The 21,056-nt window shown below is 40.5% G+C and overlaps 1 protein-coding gene across 1 annotated transcript in view; it reads right to left on the reverse strand.

The window, feature by feature from the left end:
• Positions 1-1,777: 1,777 nt before the first annotated feature.
• LOC124155312 overlaps positions 1,778-21,056 on the reverse strand; it is a 50,482-nt gene continuing 31,203 nt past the window's right edge. Inside the window, exon 3 of the mRNA XM_046529030.1 lies at positions 1,778-2,061. Within this exon, the coding sequence (XP_046384986.1) occupies positions 1,778-2,061 (284 nt within the window). The remainder of the gene's footprint in view (positions 2,062-21,056) is intronic.

Raw genomic sequence — 21,056 nt, forward strand, 5'->3', positions numbered from 1 at the left:
GCTCCTAGCATTACCACCTTGAAAGAGAGAAAATGAGCACTCGAAGGCGGGTGAATGGGTTTTCTGACTGACGCTTAATGCAAGATTGATGACTCCCATGTTCAATGGTGTAAGCTAGATTAACGACCTTCCCGCCGCAATAACCTAACCAACCACTCAATGGCGATCAGGTGATGTCACGCGATGCCTTTATTATCCTCGAAAAATCAAGGTATTGTTACGGTATCCGCTATCACGGAACTTGTAAATCACGCCAAGAGCGATTTCATTTCTCCACGGGACGGTTCCACTTTTTTACGTGAGAAGGCGTTCGGATATGCTTGAAAGACACAGTGCAGAGGTAGGATAACCTTCTCAGACCTGAAAGTGTATTTTCCGCAGAAAATGTTCGTTTTCCTCATTTTTCTACAGAAATAGAACCGAAAAATATTAATCCACTTCAGAAATTGTTATGTTCAAAATGATTTTTACTACATTAAAATCTTTTAGAAAAAATCATTAAGCAATAATGAACGTATCAATTACAGTACGTAAACATAATGAGGTAATCACAAGAAGTGTTTTTTGCATGAAAGAATAAATTGCATAGTATTGATGTTACATAAGGTCATATTATTGAAATTAAGTAAAATAGTACCAATAAATGGTGCGCACCTCTCTTAACGCCACTCATTGTAGAATAACCCCAAAACTAGAAACTCTCGTAATGAACCACGCTTGGGTTTCATGTGAGAGATGGAAAACAGTTGAACATGTTCAAGCGAACAACGCGTAGAATACGATACCAGCGGCAATGATCACTTGGAGACATTCTTAGATCAGGGTATGATTTTTTCAAATCAGATGTATCATATATGATGCACTGGGTCTTAAGAGGATATAACTCCAAACAATGAACTCCAAAGAAGCAAGCGAATAGCACTGCGTATTTAATTACGATAACAGGGAGCAGGAGAAATTTGCGAATTACCACAGCCATTGTTTTTAAATCAATCTGTCGGCACTACAGCATGTCAATATGGATTTTAAATGCATTTAATGAATCTGTGATGACAATGTAGTCTTTACATGCCACCCATACAAATCGCTAGCAAACATACCTGTACACGACGCCACAGAGGGGAGGGAGGAAAAGAATAAGGGATAAGGTATCTCTTTTTCAGTTGTCAGTGGATAAGGCGCAGCTTTCCATTCTCCGCAGAAACATTAATGAGAGGTACTGTTTCCAAGAAGTTAATATAGAACGACCAAATTTACTCATCAGAAGCAAACTCCCCGTTAAAAATTGCAATGTAGGAATAACAAATAACTAAATGGAGCTATAAAGATACAAGGAAGGGAATACCAATGTAAAGGGAGATCTTGATAAACAGAAGAGAGTTATTGATAGAATTGCAGGTTAAAATTGAAAAGAATAGGCTGGAAAAGATTATAGCGTGGAACGTGGACGCTGATGAAGGAGCTGATTGCGTTAGAGATTAACATCTTGTACGAATTACTAATGACGTAATTTTAGAAAAATGAGAAAAATAAATTTTTAATATTTTTCAGCAAAATACCTAAAATGAGCAAAACAAATTATCTGGCGATTCTTTTGCCACGATGAAAACATCTTGCGACGCAAATGGACAGTTTTTAGTTTTATTGCGTTAATATATTTACCTCCGAACACTATTATTGACTTCTTTCTCAAATTTATAGCACTGCAACCTTCCTAGGAAGCACTTCGCCTACTGAAGGAATGCTGAAAAGAGCTATTCTTGTGAATACAGTGCATTTATCTAGGTTTTTTCAGACGTAGTACAAACCTTAGTTTGGCGATCGTTTCGTCCATTGCATTAGCAGATGCCTCGTCCAATGGCGCCTCGGTGGACGGGGGCAATTTGACGGGTCGCACGTGCTCCATGACGTGCAGGTCGCTGGACGGCTCCCCGATGCTCAGGTTCCTCCGAGCGGGAGGCTCGAGCTCCACCGACTGCGGATGGTGCACCTCCGCAGGCGAGGCATCCGTCGTGTTCACCACGAGCAGTCCGATGCCCACCGGAGGAAACAGTGTGGACACTGAAAGAGAGAAAGAGAAACACATCAGTGAATGCTCGGGGAGAGCTCGTCCTGAGCAAAGCCAAAGGTGCATGGAAATCACAGAGTTAGGGAAGAAATGGGGAAATCCAGATCCCTGGGCAATCTATCACTTTTTTGTTTAATTTATTCAATGCCACACCCCCGAGAACAACGCTATTTGGTAATGAAGAATCTGAGATTTTCCCGGTGAATAGCGTGGATGAAAGCTTCTCGGGTTTCCAACCGGGTCAGGGTCTGCATGGTGTAGGCCGACGTTGCTAAACACAATATTCGTATCATTCACCTTCCTCCTGGCAAACTCCGGGATCAGTTAGTCCGAGCTAAGGACCCTATTGGTCTGAAGACAGCCGGCATTTACCGCATTCCATGCGAATGTGGTAAAGTGTGTATTGGAGAGACGGAGAGGACCATTGAGACGAGGGTGAAGGAGCATCGACGCCACCTCCGACTCGGACAGTTTGAAAAATCGGCCATTGCTGAACACTGTGTTCAGAAAAATCACAATATCCACTGGGAAGAAACTGCCCAACAGAATGAAACGACTTTAGCCCGCAGCCACCGAGGCCTGCATAAACTTCACATAAAGTCACTCATTTAGGGGTTTAACCCAAGGGTTGGATCGGAAAGATGGGGGTAGAGCTCACCCCGGGAATATATTTAAGAATACACATTTTTTCGGTGTCCAACGTTCAAAAATGTTTCTCAAACAATGCATCAGGTTAGGCTTTCCATACCTGCCGAAGTTTCGGAAAATGACTAGATATCATCGCGTGATATCTCAGGACAGCAAAAATGGAAGAAATAGGTACGTGAAATATTTTTACAAGTAAAATATTTCTTTCAACATTTATATAAAAATTTAACCTACACCCATACGTTATCATAGGTGCAGAAGTCACCAAGTTTTTTAAGGGACTGTAATTATCCGCTGAGCTGAAAGCCACCAAATGCCTCCACCAGTTGCGGATGGTGAGTCGACCTCTAGATATAGAGCTAAACTGCGCTATTAGCGAGTTTACTCAAATAATAAGCATTCGTGGACAAAAATCGATGGCATTCAGAAGTGGTATGGGTCCATCCCAGGGTAAATTTGGCCATCTTAATGTTACAATAAACCTGTGAAAATTCCGTGACTTGGCAATGAGAGGGCACCAACAATAACGCCTCACATCACCCGGGGGTGAGGGCAGCAGCTCTTCTTCACATGAGTGGAGAAGACCACAGTGGTTAGTCCTAGGACACTAATTACACTGTGGACGCGGTAACATTTACTTTAACGGCTGTAGTGCTGTGATGTGGAAGGTAATGGGAAACCACCGCATAATTACCCCGGAGAGTCGCAGCCACTCCAATTTAAAAAAAATCAGATATGTTATAACTGCCTTAGGTAATGGGTAATGTTGAGAATATTTTTTAATGTGCGCAGTTACGTAACTTTTAGTCCTAGCACTTGCCGCTAGAGAAGCTGTCTTCTGCGAAACTTGTTAGCGCACCTGCAAAGTTACCCCTTCGAGCTTTCGTTCGCTCTCTCTCGTTCTGTCCTCCGACTAGAGCACATCAACTCCTGCGACATTCCAGTCCGCTTGGCCTATTTTTCCTGTCGGATTAAATTTACCATAAAGGAGCTCACATGCCTTTATCTTATACATTAAAACGAGAAGGTATTTCTCTGTCATTCCGTTTATGCTCCCTTATACTGCGCCAACAGTGCAATAAAAATAAGTTACAGACACAAATAATACAGATAAATTATACATCGCTTTTTTATGAGATTTTAGATTGTCTTTTTTCATTAACGGTAATTCAACTTTCAATCCCCGAATGAACTGTCGTCACTGATGTCTGAGTCCTCTTCTTCAACATCATCCAAAATCTAGCAGTCTTAAATCTTTAGCTAGGTCAGCTACTTAAGCTTGAGATACGGTATCTTCTAAGCTCAATGCCTTCTCTCCATCTTCTCTTTGTTTGTCGTCACCTCGAGCCCCAAGTGTGTTTGGTCCGCCTCATTAGTCCTTAGCGTCCTAAGCGAAGGGGCCATGTGCTTCGCTCTGCATTTATTTTTTTTTATTTTTTCTGGACAGTAATCAACGAATATATGATTCCATATATACAGTCAGCGTAGAGCAGGACTCCTTCGAGATATTTTCTCGTCTCTTGAGGAGCCTTATAAACCACGAGCTTCAGTCCACTAGAGTCATTCATGCTATGTGGTGTTCTTTCAGGCAGTGTGTTGAAATTCTCATCGGGTGTACTTAAAGTGTGTGGTATTTTTTATAATTGGGGATCCTACGAAAAGGCAATAGTATTGAAAGGCAAAAAAGAGACTCGGAAGTCTGTTTGTGTGTTAGGTTATAGTAAATTCATTGGTGGGGTGAATTTCAAGGCAAAAACGTACGTCAACTTGCAGTTTTATTTTGGAATCGGTGAAGAAAGGCCGTGTTTGTTGCCCTAGTGACGTGTCGTGCTCTAGTGTAATTCTTAAATTCATCTTGCCTAGTGATTTCGTTCGACCTTTATTGAATTATCACTAATAATTACTATCTTTTCTCGGAGTTGGACGGAACTGTGATTCTTCAGCTTGAAAATGTTTAAGGTAAGTTGTACCAATTTCCATACCAAATATAGGTGTGTTTGCCTACTTCTTAAACAATGTGTTATATCACTTTTAGATTATCATCATGGCAATTATCATTTTGATTTGTTTTCAAGGGTGGTAATGGATTCATATCAAATAAATCGTTCTAAGTTGCATAATGAAATATTAGAAATAAAGTGTAAAACATCAGGCGAGAAAAAAATACTCTTACTGGATTTTTTGTCGCGGAGACTAAATGTCCAGAGCTATGAGGAAGCTGTTGATGGTCTCCGAGAATTTCTTAGGTTGGAATTTTGGCTATATTACGAAAAATTATGGAACAAATGTTACCGTAATAATAAAAGATTTTTATTGCGATGTAAGGAATGGCTCGCGGAGCCAATAATTATCCTTGAAGCTGTCCGGCAATACTTTCCTGGTTCCTCAAAGGCAACAGGTATGTATTATATTTACGTATGTTTTGAACGTTTTTAGTAAATTTAATTTCTGAATATCTAAACTTATTCCATATGCAATGCATTCTATATACCACTCTATATCCTACTATTATTGCTTTGTTAGGTTCATTAGGGCGGCCCGAGAAAGACTTTATTTCTTCGTGTTACAGATCCAAGAGAAGAAAAGTTCAGAACATAAAAAGTACTTCTTCGGTAGCTGAGCTGGCATTAGCCATCACTCTTGGTTTAAGGGAGGAAGGAAATACTGCAGCCGCGGATTTAATAACGGAAGTTACTACAACAACTCCAACAAGAGCTAAGAAAGTTCTAAGTAAGTGGAGGAAAAGTGATGAGGCGCAAAAACAAATGTCTCCATTATCTCTTTTCATCACCATTGGGCTGACCAAAAGTCAATATAATGCGTTAAAATTCTCCGCTCGCACTCACAAACATTTTTTGTACCCCAACTACACACGGGTGTTAACAGCAAAAATAGCTGCATACCCACAAGATATACGCATAACAGAGAACGAGTGCGAAGTTAGCCTACAATCCTTGCTAAACCACACAGTATCGAGGATATTGGAGTACGAATCAACTGTTCCTGCGTCCAGCAAGGTGAACTGCACGTTGATATGCAAATATGGATTTGATGGGAGTTCGGGCCATTCCCAATACAAACAGGGTTGGGTAAAGGCGGATTCTTCGGATGAATATTTATTCATGAGCTCCGTGGTGCCACTTCGTTTGGTAAATGACGAAAATGGTATAAGTTTAAGGCGTTTTAAATTCCATATCTTGCTTATTAATGTTAAATAAGACTGTAATAAAATTGATAACTCTATTCCAACTCTGCTCTTTTAGATGAAATAATATGGAAAAATCCTCGCCCATCGTCAACAAGATTTTGCCGGCCTATCCGCCTCCGGTGGTTGAAGGAAACTACGGAAGTTGCTGTTGAGGAAAGCAAATATATACAAAGGCAGATTGACGGCCTGAAAAATTGGAGCAATAGAAATTACTCGGTCAACTTCAGCTTGTTGCTAACAATGATAAATGGAAAGGTAAGAAAAATTCATGCTTATATCGTGATAGACTGGAATATTTTAAAGTTTATGGATTAAAATTAATGAATGACGATTATTTTAGGTATGCAATGCATTGACTGGCAACCCGAGTATGAGGTGCTACATCTGCGGAGCAACAGCTGCGGAGATGAATAATTTGATGGATTTAAGGAATCGACCTGTAGATGTGACCAAATATTCCTTCGGAATATTGACCTTGCATTGCTATATCCGGTTTTTTGAATGTTTGCTACACATATCGTACAGGCTGGAGTTCAGAAAGTGGCAGGTAAGAAAGAATACAACAAGCTTGAATATAGTTCAATGGTGAAAATGCCATTAAATTACGAGAAAAAAACTCTTTACAGGCTCGAGGTAATCTCAAAACGCTACTTACGAAGAGGAAAATAAGAATTCAGAAGGTTTTCAAGGAAAGGATGGGGATAATCGTTGATGTTCCCAGACCTGGATCTGGTAACACAAATGACGGTAATTCGGCCAGGCGCTTCTTCGATTCCCCAGAATTGGCCGCTGATTTGACAGGTAATTGAGTGAACGTGCTCTGTATTAGGAAAACATATGTAATAGCATAACTTCACGCATATGTTTGCATATAAAAATGGGAAAGTATAATGTGACATTAGCAGTAAATTAATTATCTTGTTTTAATTACAGGTATCAATGTTGATCCTTTCCCTTGGGCTACAACCTTGTCACGGTGGAAAGGCTTGTGTTTTCCTATGACCCTAAGAGCTGCACTGGCGGGATTAATTCGAAATTAGTCCCTGTAGGGCCACCCAAGCCAGAGAGGTCGAAGGGTAGGAGCCAGACGAAAGGTAGTCCACGTGATGGTGTCACGTGAAAAACACTGTTGGAATGGAAGTGGGAAACCCTACCAACTATCTATTCCCTGAAAACATGGAGTTTGATCAAACTAGCCTCGGATGGTCTAATAGCGAGACCCAGCCCTTAAGGGCGGGTGTCGTAGGTGGCAACGAGATTGGCAAGGTCCTCGGGGTCCGTATCATGCGAAATCCTTGCAGAAATATATCATCATCATCTTTTTCAGCATCAGCAGTAGCATCCCAGGAGCAGGACAAGAAGACTAAGTGGATGGGGAAGAAGAAGGCATCGATGAATATAGGGACATGGAATGTGAGGACTATGATGAGGGCGGGGAAGTTAGAAAATATCAAAAGGGAAATGGATAAAGGGAGGATAGATATCTTAGGATTATGCGAGGTGAGGTGGAGGGATGGCGAGGACTATTGGAGTGATGGGTATAGGGTTATATATAGTGGAGGGGAAGAAAGCCAGCGGGGGGTAGCTTTAGTACTAAACGGGAAGATGGGTAAGCGTGTGGTAGGTATAGACCAGGTAAGCGATAGGATTCTGGTGGTAGAAATTGAGGCGCGGCCCACCAACCTTGTGGTGGTCCAAGTTTACATGCCCACTAGCAATCATAGGGAGGAAGAAGTAGATGAGGTGTATGAACAGCTCGAGGATATAATTAGAGACACACCGGGTAAGAAAAATCTGGTAGTAATGGGGGACTGGAACGCCTCAGTCGGGGAAGGCAGGGATGGAAACGAAATAGGAGATTTTGGTCTAGGAAAACGGAACGACAAGGGAGAGAAAGCAGCAGAATTTTGTAGGAGAAACAAATTATTCATCACAAACACGTGGTTCAATCATCATAAAGGGCGAAGGTACACGTGGAAAAGTCCAGGGGATGCGGGGAGATATCAAATAGACTACATTATGGTAAGACAGAGGTTTAGGAATAGTGTGAAAAACTCGCGCAGCTTCCCTGCAGCGGATGCGGATTCGGACCACAATCTAGTGCTCATGAAATGCAACGTAAGATTCAAAAGACTTATAAGAGTTAGGAAGACGAAGAAATGGAACGTAGAAGCCCAGAAAGGGAGCATGAGGAGAGAATATCATGAACTAGTGGACATAAGTATGCGGGACATTGACAACACCAAGACTGTTGAGGAAAGATGGGATAATATAAAAACGGGAATAGTCAAAGCGGCGGAGAAGTCAATTGGCTACGTGAACAGTAGAAGGATAAAGAAGCCGTGGATAACGGAGAAGATGATAAGGGAAATGGAGGAGAGGAGGAAGTGGAAGAACGTGGACACAGAACAGGGAAAAAGAATGTACAGGGAACTGAATAATCGATTACGACGTGAAACTAAGAGGGCAAGGGAGGCTTGGTGGAAAGGACAGTGCGAGGAAATGGAAAAGTTCCAGAAGGATGGAGAAGTAGACGCGTTGTACGCCAAAGTTAAGTTGCTGTTGGGCGGCAAAAGAGGACAAGCCATGTCTAAAATTAAGGCTAAAGATGGGAGGATGCTAACCGAGTGAGAAGAGGTAAAGAGTAGATGGAAGGAATACGTGGAGGACCTGTATGACGGAGCGAACAGACCAGAGAGATTGACTCTAGAGGAGGAAAGTGCAGTGGAGGATGATAATCTTGGACCGGAGATATTAGATTCAGAAATAGAGAGAGCACTTCGTGATATGAAGGCTAGGAAAGCAGTAGGCGTGGACAATATTCCGTGTGAGCTTCTGAAGAATCTAGGGAAGGAAGGTAAGAAAAGGTTTTTCGAACTAGTGCGCAGGATCTACGAGGAGGGATGTTGGCTGGAAGATTTCGTGAAGACTGTTTTAATTCCGCTTCCGAAGAAGAAGAAAGCTGTGGAATGCGGAGATTATAGGACTATCAGCCTAATATTGCATGCGGCGAAAGTGGTACTGAGGATATTGAACAGACGAATGGAGGCGAGGGCAAATGAGTATTTGGGCGAAGATCAATTTGGTTTCAGAAAAGGGAAGTCAACTAGAGATGCAATAGCAATAATGAGGTCCCTCGTCGAGAGGAACCTAGAATATGACCAGTACGTATATGCGTGTTTCGTAGATTTTGAGAAAGCGTTTGATAGGGTGAACTGGGCAAAGTTGATGGATATTCTGAAGAGAATAGGTGTAGATTAGAGGGATAGACGACTGATTCGTAATCTTTATATGGCCCAGACGGCGCAAGTGAGGGTAGCGGACGGAGAATCTGGGTGGGCAAGCATCGGCCGAGGTGTGAGGCAAGGCTGTCCTCTATCGCCGCTGCTCATTAACGTGTACGCTGAGGAGATGGTAAGGGAAGCGTGGGATGAGTTAGAAGCTGGGATAAAAGTGGGAGGAATGATGTTCAAATCAGTGAGATTCGCGGATGACCAGGCGTTGACCAGCCAGTCAGCGAGGGGGCTTCAGGCTCTAGTGGATGCGTTATACGAACGTTGCGAGGAGTATGGGATGAGGATTAATCACAAGAAAACTAAGGTTATGCGGTTTTGTAAAGCATCACGAGCGAGGAATGTGAGACTCAAGATAAAGGTGGGTGGCGAAAAACTTGAGCAGGTTGAACAATTCAACTATTTAGGCAGTACGTTAGAGGAAAACGGATACAATAGTAAGGACATCAGGAAGAGAATAGCATTAGCAAAGGAGGCGTTCATGAACAGGAAGGAGCTTCTGAGAGGATCGTTGTGTAAGAGTTTAAAGAAGAGGTTAGTGAAGAGTTTGATTTGGAGCGTAGCTCTCTACGGTGCGGAAACGTGGACACTGAGGAAAGAAGACGAGAGAAGATTGGAGACATTCGAGATGTGGGTGTGGAGAAGAATGGAGAGGGTGAAATGGACGGAGAGGAGAAGGAACGACGAAGTGCTGGATATGGTTGGCGAGGAGAGGCAGCTTTTAGATGAGATACGCAGGAGACAGAAGGTATGGATGGAGTTAGTGCTTAGCGGTGAGGGGATGTTGAAAATGGTATTAGAGGGTAGAATGTTAGGTAAACGAGGGAGGGGAAGGAAAAGAATAGAATTTTTAGATAGATTGAAGGAGAGTAGGCCTTACAGTGAATTAAAGAAGGCAGTGCTGGAAGGAAAGGGAGATACTCCATGAAAACCTACCTTAATCGTTAGAATACTATAATAATAATAATAATGTTGATCTAATAAAAAGAATTCCATCATTCTGAGGGCAGTATCAAGTGGCATAACACTACATTATATAGCTTTCTCGGACTATTGCCAGAGAACTGCAGAGCTATATGTTTAACTGTATCCGTGGTATTATATGCCAACCACGGTGCATAAGGTACTGCTGCATGGAAGCGAAATTGCAAAAGAAGCGATTCTTTCCTTGGGGCAACTTTCAGAAGAGGCACTGGAAGCTCGGAATAAGAACACACGTACTTTCCGCATGAGATTTCGTAGGAAGCACTCCAGAGAGGCCACAAACGACGACCTATTCAAAAGACTGCTGTTAACGTCTGATCCGTTTCTTTCCTCTACACTGACATCAACTCGGAGAAGACCAAAAGAAATGCCAAAAGATTTAAGATATCTGCTGATTTTGGATGATGTTGAAGAAGAGGACTCAGACATCAGTGACGACAGTTCATTCGGGGATTGAAAGTTGAATTACCGTTAATGAAAAAAGTAGAGATGGGTCGAATAGCAGATTTCTCGAATTCGAATATCGAATTCGAATATTAAATCATAGCTCGAATATTCGAATACCTCGAATTTCGAATACCTCGAATACTAAATGATGAATGCTGGAATGTTTGACTCGGTTGCCTATGCAGCAGGCAACACAAGATTTTGGGGAGTAATTTTGATTTCCTTAAAATGATTCGAACAGGAATTTAGCTGATTAATGAATAATTTAATTTTATGGAAACAATTGGGCATATAATTAATTCAACTAACATCGCTTTACCCCCACTCCTGCTGCCAAGTGCTAGCTGACAATCTGAGGCATTTTGCAAAATACAAGCTCTTTTCCACCGGATTTTCTTCAATTATTTTCAGTCCATCTTTGGGAGTTCTCACGAGATAAGAAGATGAATTGGAATTGCTATCAGGGAAAAACCAAATATTCTGAGAAAGTATCCTTTTGTCTGTGACTGTAACAATAAAGATTTATAGCACCACTCATAAATTGTAACTTGATATATGTTTTTGGAAAAAAATACCGCATCAACTTCCGAGAAGCTCTGCTGCTCATATCGAGTTTCGCCAGAATGCTAAGTCTCCGTCGTGTTTTGACATTTATTTCTTTGCGTAAAATGCTTAAATAAACTCAGAAATACGTCGTGTTTGGTCTTATTCTTTTTGAAATTACGCGCACATTACTAATATTTCAATTCAATAAAGGTGTAACATCAATTGACGAAAGTCATTCTTAGACACCCTTTGTGCTAACAGATGACTCATGCAGCGGTTGACCTCCACAGAAATGGGGAACTTCGAAGCTGGTAGGAAAAAAAAGGTCAGTGGGGGAGGAGAGGGAGGGCCCGAAACACGTTTCTATTGTTCTCGCGTATTTTTTCGAAGCTATGGTCTTCGTAATATGATCCCTGCGCGAGCTGTGACCTTTTTTTATTTTGAAGAAGAGGAAAGCCTCAGAGGGGGGCTAGTGCTGAATGGAGAGGGATACCGGACCTTGGGAAATGCGCTAATGTAAGTATCCCACGGTACTCACACAGCAGTTGACCTCCAGAAATGGGGAACTTCAAAGCAGGTAGCCAGAAAAAGGTCAGTGGGTGAGAAAAGGGGGGAGGGCGTGAAACACGTTTTTATTGTTCTCGTAACTCGATATTTTTTTCGAAGCAGGGGTCTTCGTAATGCGATCCCTGCGCGAGCTGGGACCTTTTGTTTGATTTCGGAGAAGAGGAAAGCGTCAGAGTGGTTGAGGCGAGTGCTGAATGGAGGGGGATAGAGGATCGTGGGAAATGCCCTAAGTATGCTATCCCACGGCACTGAGTTTCTCCTGGTGGGGGGAATCGGGGATTTTCGGATTTTTTCACCCGACTATTTTCGGTTCCCCTCGTCGAACACTTTTCACCGCTAAAATCCACGAATTTGATGCAATTCGTCAACTTGCGTAAAACGGCGCTGCGAGCACTAAATGACTACAGTTCTCTACATTTTTCCGAGTCACTACCAACGACGTGCGTGCGACAGTGTATGACGCGAAATTCAAAGTATTCGAGGTATTCGAGGCGGTACTTTTCGCATAACTATTCGAAATCTCGAATATCGAATACTTTCTAGTATTCGAGGTATTCGAGTATTCGCGGATACTATTCGCACATCTCTAGAAAAAAGACAATCTAAAACCTCATTAAAAAAGCGATGTAAAAGATGAATTCCGAAGTACGTATTCTCTTTATATTCTTGTTTATAACTCCACATTAAATTAATTCGTAAGATTTAGAGCTAATGATTGGTAATCCGCTAATTCTACATTCTTTTTTTATTGAAATATTCCACTACGAACTTAAAAAACAGTTTCCAAACTTCATTAACGCAAATGTTTGATTTCATAATGATTTTTGCATTTATCAAACGTGTTTCTTGTATGCTGCGTAACGATGGATGAAAAGTTAAATTTGAGAAAATCAATTTAACTCTTTATTTACCATTTTAATATAATATTTAATTATGAATTCAAGGATAAAAGTTATCTTTTCTTTCTCCTTCAAACATTCTCCTATTGTATGGTGACATCAAAAAGGAAAAACCCGTGTAGAAGGACCCTTTACATACCTTTGCCTTTAAAGGCCTTGCGTGGTCATTAAACGCCACTATCCGCGCGACCCTCCTCTGCGAGGGTTGAAAAGGGAGGGTAGCTAGTGGTAGGGACAAAGAATATAGGTCGTTGCCTTCCCCAGAAGCTGTTTACTTCTCTCTTTATTTCGCATGCCAACTGAATCTCTTAACAATACTTCAATATCCGAAGCATACTTCGTGAACGTAGAATGGTACGGACAAAAATCTAATCCTTACCATCTTCACTAGAGTAATGCGTTAACCGGTTAATCTATTGATCCATTATCTTGGTAATAGTGTTTAAGGTCAATGCTTACTATGTGTCATGCTTCAAATGGTGATTTTTAAGAAGCAATTCTGAAAAAAAAAACTGATAAATCGCCCGCAGTTACCGAGCCTCTGAGTCCCGCGTGGCGTAGCTCAGACTTGATGCGCGATCGAAAAATCGCTCTCATTTTCGTGGTCGCAAACATTTTTCCAAGATTTCTTCGCAGTATTCTTAATAAATGTCTACTTCACACTGTGATGTAAATTTCCCGATTACCATATTTCGTAAACGGAAGATAATATCTACTATATTTGAAATTTCACGCGAAAAATGGGTACGCCATTTTGTGTTGTAAAACCATGTAAATGTAAACAAAAATCTTCAAAAATCATGAACAATATGGCCAAAGCATTTGCTCAAAGGAATTTAGTGTTTTTTATTCCATAAATATCATACAACTGCAACACCACCTGCATAAGTTCAAAGATTTTCGGAGAAAAGCGAGTTCGCCCGAGTTTTTGAAAATTGGTCATGTTTGAGCTGCTGTATCTCAACAACGGATCAAAATTATGAAAATTGGCATACAAGTCCATAATTAACCATCATTTTTGAGTATTTGTGCCAAGTTTTAGGTCCCTATCTCAATAAAAGCCATTTGGGACTTTAGTCCGGCTTTTTCCGATTTCAGAGCCCTGTGCGGCGCACAGTGGGCCAAAACCGAAAAAAGCTGGCCAAAAGTCGAAAAATGAAGTTAGCGCAAATCAACCAAAAACAGTTGATATTTATTATTAAGCATGTACTCTTTAAGATAGGGTGCCACACAGAGCATAGAATGTGTTAATATAATTTTTACAGCTGGTCAAAGTAGAGCATGTCAGAGAGACTTTAGTGACCTGATTTTTTCCGTTGAAAATAGCTAAATTTGTGGCTTCATTACAGAGTCGTTGTTAAGAATATTGGTTTCAAAGTATTTTTATCCATAACATTGATCTTTATTAAATGAATGGAGAGAGTTTTTGCTTGATTTTACTTGCTAATTAATATTTTTATAATTTTTCAAAAACTGTGTTGATTTTCCATGAAATTTTATGTTTAACGGTAATTATCGTTTATATGTACATCAGGCTACACAGAGTTATTTATACTGTGAGATAGAAAAAAGCATATAGAACAATTTACAGAATGCAGTTTTTGCGATAACTTGCGATCCTAATTTTAACAACCATATTTATGTGAATCCACCCCGGCCACTCGGACCACTGTGGCGGCCACGAAACGGCGGCGGGACTAAGCGAGGAAAGGATATGATATCCGTGCATAAAGACGACGGAATGCCTGCTCAATGACATAAGTCACTTGAATACTTATTTTATGAATACTAATAACCTTGATTTTTGCATATTATACTATAAATGGCTAAATTCAACGTACATCTTGGCGCAGATAACAGTTTCTTGCTAAATTGGTGACTGGCAATTCTACGATTAGGAGGTAATTGGGAGGTTTCTCAGCAGAGTTATGGGCTAAAATCTTTGAAAAGATTTTTCCAGAATTTCGGATTTCCCTCAAGCATCATGAGCAGGCTGTGGTCGAGGGGTTTAGGGAAGGTCATGCACATGCAGCGGCAGGCGCCCGCGCCGGCTGGTTGAGGATTTGCGACCCTCCGTACTTACTGGCCCGGCAATGCTGGTTTTACAACCTTGCTGGTAATGACTCTTTTCTACTTCCCCTAATTCTATGGTAGCTATCCCAAGTTATGCTTTTTACACGTTTTCGCCTCTTGCCGACCCTTTCCGCCACTTGTTCCGACAAATGGAATTCTCAGTTAGTGTCCCTAGGGGTTTTCCGGTTGTTTTTGCCTACCACATGCATCAGTTGTCCTAGCGAGAGTGTCGAGTGAACATCCACTGTAAGTGACTGTGCTGTGTTATAACACTGGATTGATCTGTCAACGTTAGAAGCACTTCAAAGGAGGATATAGTTGTACCTGGGAAGCAAAGCCTCCTTGCACCCGCCTCCGTTTCGTTGTGACTACAATAAGTGTACTCCTCATCCATCGAAAACGATTTTACTCTCCATTGTGGTGAGAAGAGTGCTAATGGTAAGCAAAATTTTCATTTTTAAAATGGATTCCTCGTTAGAGTCCGCATTTTTTTTTTGCTACCCATGTATGACTGATGATAGTTGGGCTGTCGATGGAACTGATTACCTGATATTTTTTTATTTCATATAGTAGTGTTTGATACTAAATTTGATATAAACCATGGAGAGTAGAGAAGTGACGCGGTTACAGCTTCATGACAAAATTGTGGAGAGAAAAAAAGTACCACGGCACGTGAGATAAAAAATGTTGTGATAGATTTTTTGATTGAAAAATATCGATTGAATGCTAATTTAAAAGGTATTTTGACGAAGTGCCTACAAGCATACTTTTTCGCAAGATATTTTGAGAAATGGAAGAAGGCGCAGCGAAGGGAAAGCTACTTTAGAGCTAATAATAGCAAATGGCTAGAGGAAGAAATCAAATTCCCTGAAGTAGTGTACAAATATCTTCCTGCTACCTACGGAATTTTCATTAAAATGTTTAATAAATAGTTTTTTTTTAGATAGAATCACTTTTCTATGTCACTAATTCGTACTTTTACAGATTCACCGCTGGACACCGTGTTTGGTAGACCTGCATTACACTTTGAAGTTTCTAGTGAAAGATCAAAACTAAGGAAAACAGAGCAGCTAAGAGCTGTTACATCAGTAAAGGAGTTATCATTCGCCGCGTCCATGAAATTCCGCGAGCGAGGAGAGGAATCAACTGCCAAAGTAATTAAAGAAGTGACAATGGCGACTCCCACAAGAGCTACTAGAATTCTTTCCAAATGGAGGAAAAAGGACCATTCTCAGAGGGAAATGACACAAGAAACGGCACTTTCCCTTTTTATTTCAGTGAATATGACAAAATTCCAGTACAACCTCATCCGGCATGTGTCAAAAAATCACGGGCATAAGTTGTTTCCCAGCTACAATCAGGTGTTTTCCGCAAAAAAATCAACTTATCCAAATGGAATACATATCAGCGAGGAAACGTGTGAGGTGGGCACACAAGAGTTACTTAACCATACGGCACAATGGATCATTGAATCCATGACAAATGATTCTATGGAACATATCGCCATTCCACATGAATGCACGTTGATCTGCAAGTACGGCTTCGACGGCAGTGCGGGGCATTCTCAATATAAGCAAAAATGGACGAGGGATGAACTGAATGATGAATATTTATTTGCAAGTTCATTGGTTCCTCTCCATTTGAAACGCAATATTTCTGGTAAGAGAAATTATTTCTTTAAATAATGTAGTCTGCTCTATCGGATAAACCTCCTTCATGAAAGACTTTATTCCAGGAAATTTTTTGTGGTCCAATCCCTGCCCTTCATCGGTAAGATATTGCCGACCGATTCGTCTTCAGTGGGCTAATGAAAGTAAAAAGCTTTCAATTGAGGAAGAAAAGTATATAGAGAGGCAAATAAAGACGCTTAAGAATCTAGAGATTGAAAAATGTTCAGTAAAATTTTGTATGGTACTCACAATGATAGACGGAAAGGTTAGTACGAGTAATAGACCTCTATCATTGACATCATTTTGTTTTTCTATTGTGGCCTGGTTTGAGTGTACTACAGGAGCTCATGATTATCTATTTTAGGTGTGCAATGCTCTTACTAATGCCAGTTCAATGAAGTGTTATATTTGTGGGGCAAGGATATCCGAAATGAACAATCTGGAGAACTTGAGGACTGCAATTAGTACCTCACGATTTTCATTTGGCTTATCCCCTCTCCATTGCTATATTCGGTGCTTGGAGTGTCTTTTACGCATATCCTATCGCTTGGACATAAAGCAGTGGAAAGTGAGTGTATTTTAAACCTACGTGAAGCTTTTATTGCTTGTAATACATTAGTAATGTGTCTGTCCGTGTATTTTAATTCTGATTTCATTTTGAAACTTCATATTTAAGGCAAAGGTTAGTGATGGGAGTAAACAGAAAATGCAGGCTAGGAGAGAAAGGATTCGGAGGTTATTTTAAAAAAATGGGCCTGATAATACATGTACCAAAACCAGGATACGGCACCACAAACGATGGTAACACAGCTAGACGCTTCTTTTCGAACCCAAAATTATCAGCAAAAATTACCGGTAAGAGAGTCTGACGACAGCTACAAAATTTGAAAATCTTCGGTGCTGAAATTAAGAGAGATGTTTTAGTCAATTAAATATTTTCAGGACTACATGAACAACTGATTTGAATGCTTTCAAATATTTTGAAAGCAATCTCAAGCTGTCGAGCACTCAAACACAGTGAGTTCAGAAAATACTGTCTAGCGACAGCAATATTGTATGTGAAAAAATACCCTTGGTATTATATGCCGCCAACGGTGCACAAGCTTTAATTTCATGGTGCAGGTATATCCAAGGAAGCTATTCTACCCATCGGGCAGCTTTCAGAAGATGCCTTGGAATCGAGAAATAAAGATATTAGGAAATTCCGGCAACACAATACGCGGAAGATATCAAGAGAGGCGACTAATGAAGATTTATTTCGGAGGTTGCTGCTCACCTCTGATCCCTTGATATCTTCGATTTCATTTCGCAATAGTAAATTGAAGGAAGATTTAGATCCAGAAGTGAAAAAACTTATTGACAACGGGAATGATAAATATGAAGATGAGAGTGATGACGAGTCATCAGAGGATGAGTGACCACTTTTATTTTATGTATTAATTGATTAAAAATATTGATTCAAGTTTTTGACAATGAAATTATTGGCAAATATTTATTCAATATTGAAATTATAAATTATCATGGTCTCTGTCACTGGTTAAAATTTATGTTGCATTGCACTCAACTACTAATTATATGCGGTGCCTTTATGGTATGTACCCTTTCATGACGGTTTTACCCTTGAGCCTTCGCGCGGAGGCCGCGTGCAAACGGTAAGAAACCTAACGGTTCGCGCGCTCCCCAAGCCCTTTTCACTCGTGGGCTGCCCATTTGTGTACCCAAATTTGTTCTTTTACTTTGAAAACGTGCAAATATTTCCAGTAGAGAAATTTAGTTTTCCCGAAATAAGCCGCCTATGCGATTGGCTCGCTCATTTCTAGCCGAGTCAGTCTCCTTTCAGTATTCCTAGTCGAATTGCCGAATGACGTTCACAGAGTAGTTGCTCAGTTATGGATACAACGAAAGTGACTAGTCAAGATTTGCATAATGTGGTCTTGGCAAATAGAGAGGGGACTATTCACAAAGTTTTAATACATGGAGCGGGAATTGTGAAACATTACATTCTTCCTATTGGACAGCTTTCCGAGGAGACATTGGGAGCCCGACACGAGGAAGTTAGAAGACCATAACATATCGGGAAAAACATACCAGAAAAGTTTGTTTTTGGACTCAAAATTTACCTTATGCACAACTATTTGACAGCTTCAACGGCAGAAAAATTCTATTTTTCCCTTGATATTTCCATAGCAGAAGGTAGGCATGCCCCTGTAGAGTTTGCTTCCCGTATCACATTCGCCTATTTTTATTGTTATCGCCCTTCTAAACAATATTGTGGCCTAAATAATCCTAAATAAATTGTATTTTTACAATACACAATTTGTAAAAAGTTTCGTTAATTTTCCAATTCTTTCGACTCTAGCGACTTTTGGCCAGCTTTTTTTTGATTCTAGCCCACTGTGCGGAGTCTGTGATCCGTCGGCGGAGAAGGCAAGAGATGTCTGTGGAGCTGGAAGACAAGGCGTTGCACTCGGGGCCAAGATTTCCGGGAGAAAGGGTGGAGAAAAGGGGGGGGGGATTGGAAGGCACTCGACTTGTCGCCAGGGACGACCTTGAGGAGCGCACAATAGTAGCTGCCGCACACCCCCCCGAGTCCACCAAAGGGAGCAGATGCTTCGCGCAACGAACTCCAGACCAAGGGTCATAAACACGCTGCCCGGTGGATAAATATTTGCGGCCCTTAGGAGTTAAAGAAAATATTATGTAGTCATACAGAATATAAAATGTATATCGACACACTCGTCAAAAATAAAAAAATGCCAAAAATCGACAAATTCATTGATTAAAATTTTTAACCAATAATTAATATTGCACGTTGAAATTGCACGTTTTTATTTATTTCAATGATGTTAATTGGATTAATATGGCCCTCCATACGCTGTGAAATCGATTTTTGACCCTTGAATTAAAAAAGGTTGACGATCACTGCCCTAGACGAAGATTACATGAGGCTTCATCCTGGGCGTTTGTGTTTCTTGGCCTCGCACTGCCCGTTATAAAAGCTTTAAGATGCCCACTGCCGGCGCCATGTAAAGCCGATTAGTTTTTAAGTTTAATTTTAGAACTATAAAACCTTAGGGAAATTCATCATCAGGTAATTAATTTTAATTCTTCCTAATTTTAAGAGTGCAATGCACACGCTCACTAGAAGACTTTCTTTCCTTTTCTCCTTCACTTACACTGGAAAGGTAAATACTGGTCCCTTACACGCTTGAAAAGTCATGTCCCGTATGTCGAGATTTATTCTCCAATGCAAATTAAAGACTAATTCTCCAATGCTAATTAAGTGCCAAGGGCACGCTCCAAAATGCTGAAAATGTGGTCTGAAGACGCACAGAGGCAGCAAGCTAAATGCAAGGGCCAAAAGCCCAGTCAATGAGGGAACGAACGAACGCATTAAAATATATAACGGGGAATGTTTACCATACAAAATTTTATTGAATATTTGCATAATCTTTAAATTTAATCTTTTGCATTTATTTTATAATATTTGCATAATCATTAGGTGTATATATTGATATTACGACTTGCACTAATCTCTTTCAGGGAAGAGGGATTATTATTATTATCTACCAGCTTCAAAAATAAACAAAAACAGTAGCAGTTTTTCTTCAAGAGCCTTACATGCTCAGAATGGTAGGGTGAAATGGGTAAAGAGAACGCAACATACCCGCAAAACTGCTAGTATTTGGTGAGTTTTGACCTATCAATAGTTTGAAACTTGAATATCATGAGGCAATTTTCAGGAATGTATAACCAGTAACTGCCTGTTCTTAATATTTATCCTAAGTATGAAAATTTAACATCGAAAAAAATTTAGCAGCTTACGAGGAAGAAATTTTTCCATCGTTTCAACAGCGATCATACACGGTTTGTTAAGGACAAAATAAAAAAGAACCTGTTAAGTCATTGAAAATCTTTTTAAGTAATAAATCTTTTTCGTGGTGAAAATTCAGTCCTGCCACACTGCTAAACAAAAGTGTTATCATAAAGCGTCAAGCGATATATCAGCGTCAAACCATATCAGGTATTTAATTACTGTAATTTTTTATTTTTATTTCCACGAACTAGGGTCGGTGCCAATTTGATTTTGTTGTAGACACGTGACTCTTAAAATAGGAAATTACAGTTTCTCCACCTTAGTGCCTTTGAGGGAATAAATATTAGCTCATCATCAGTAAAAGCAAGGAAAATTGCCGCACAACCATGGAGACACAGTGATCATAATACCCACACGAAAATGTTATTAATTGTTTTAAAAAAAAGTCGGTAAGTTTTTAATGACATCCCAGATTAAAGCCTTGCCGCTCCAGTAAAAACAAAACACACAAGAATAAGTTTTTCGGTGGCACCTCCAATTCGACGGAGTCCACTAGCTTAACAACGTGAAGACTACCGACCTCAGAGCGTCCACCACGCGCCTCCTTGCCGAAAGCAATCTTGTCGTAAGTCTAGCAAGTTAAGTAAGCGAAACTGTGAGGAGGAAGGAAATGGGTCCAGTTCAAAGGCGACGCGTGACTGAAATGCGGAAAGATATCACGATTGCAATTGCCACGATGAGCTTATCGCGAAAGGAATGGAGACCGATCACCATGGTCAACTGATTACACGAATTTCGTTCTCTTTTTTATCATTTATCCGCCTTACCACCGAAAA

Source organism: Ischnura elegans, chromosome 3, assembly GCF_921293095.1.
Source record: "Ischnura elegans chromosome 3, ioIscEleg1.1, whole genome shotgun sequence".
Lineage (NCBI taxonomy): Eukaryota > Metazoa > Arthropoda > Insecta > Odonata > Coenagrionidae > Ischnura > Ischnura elegans.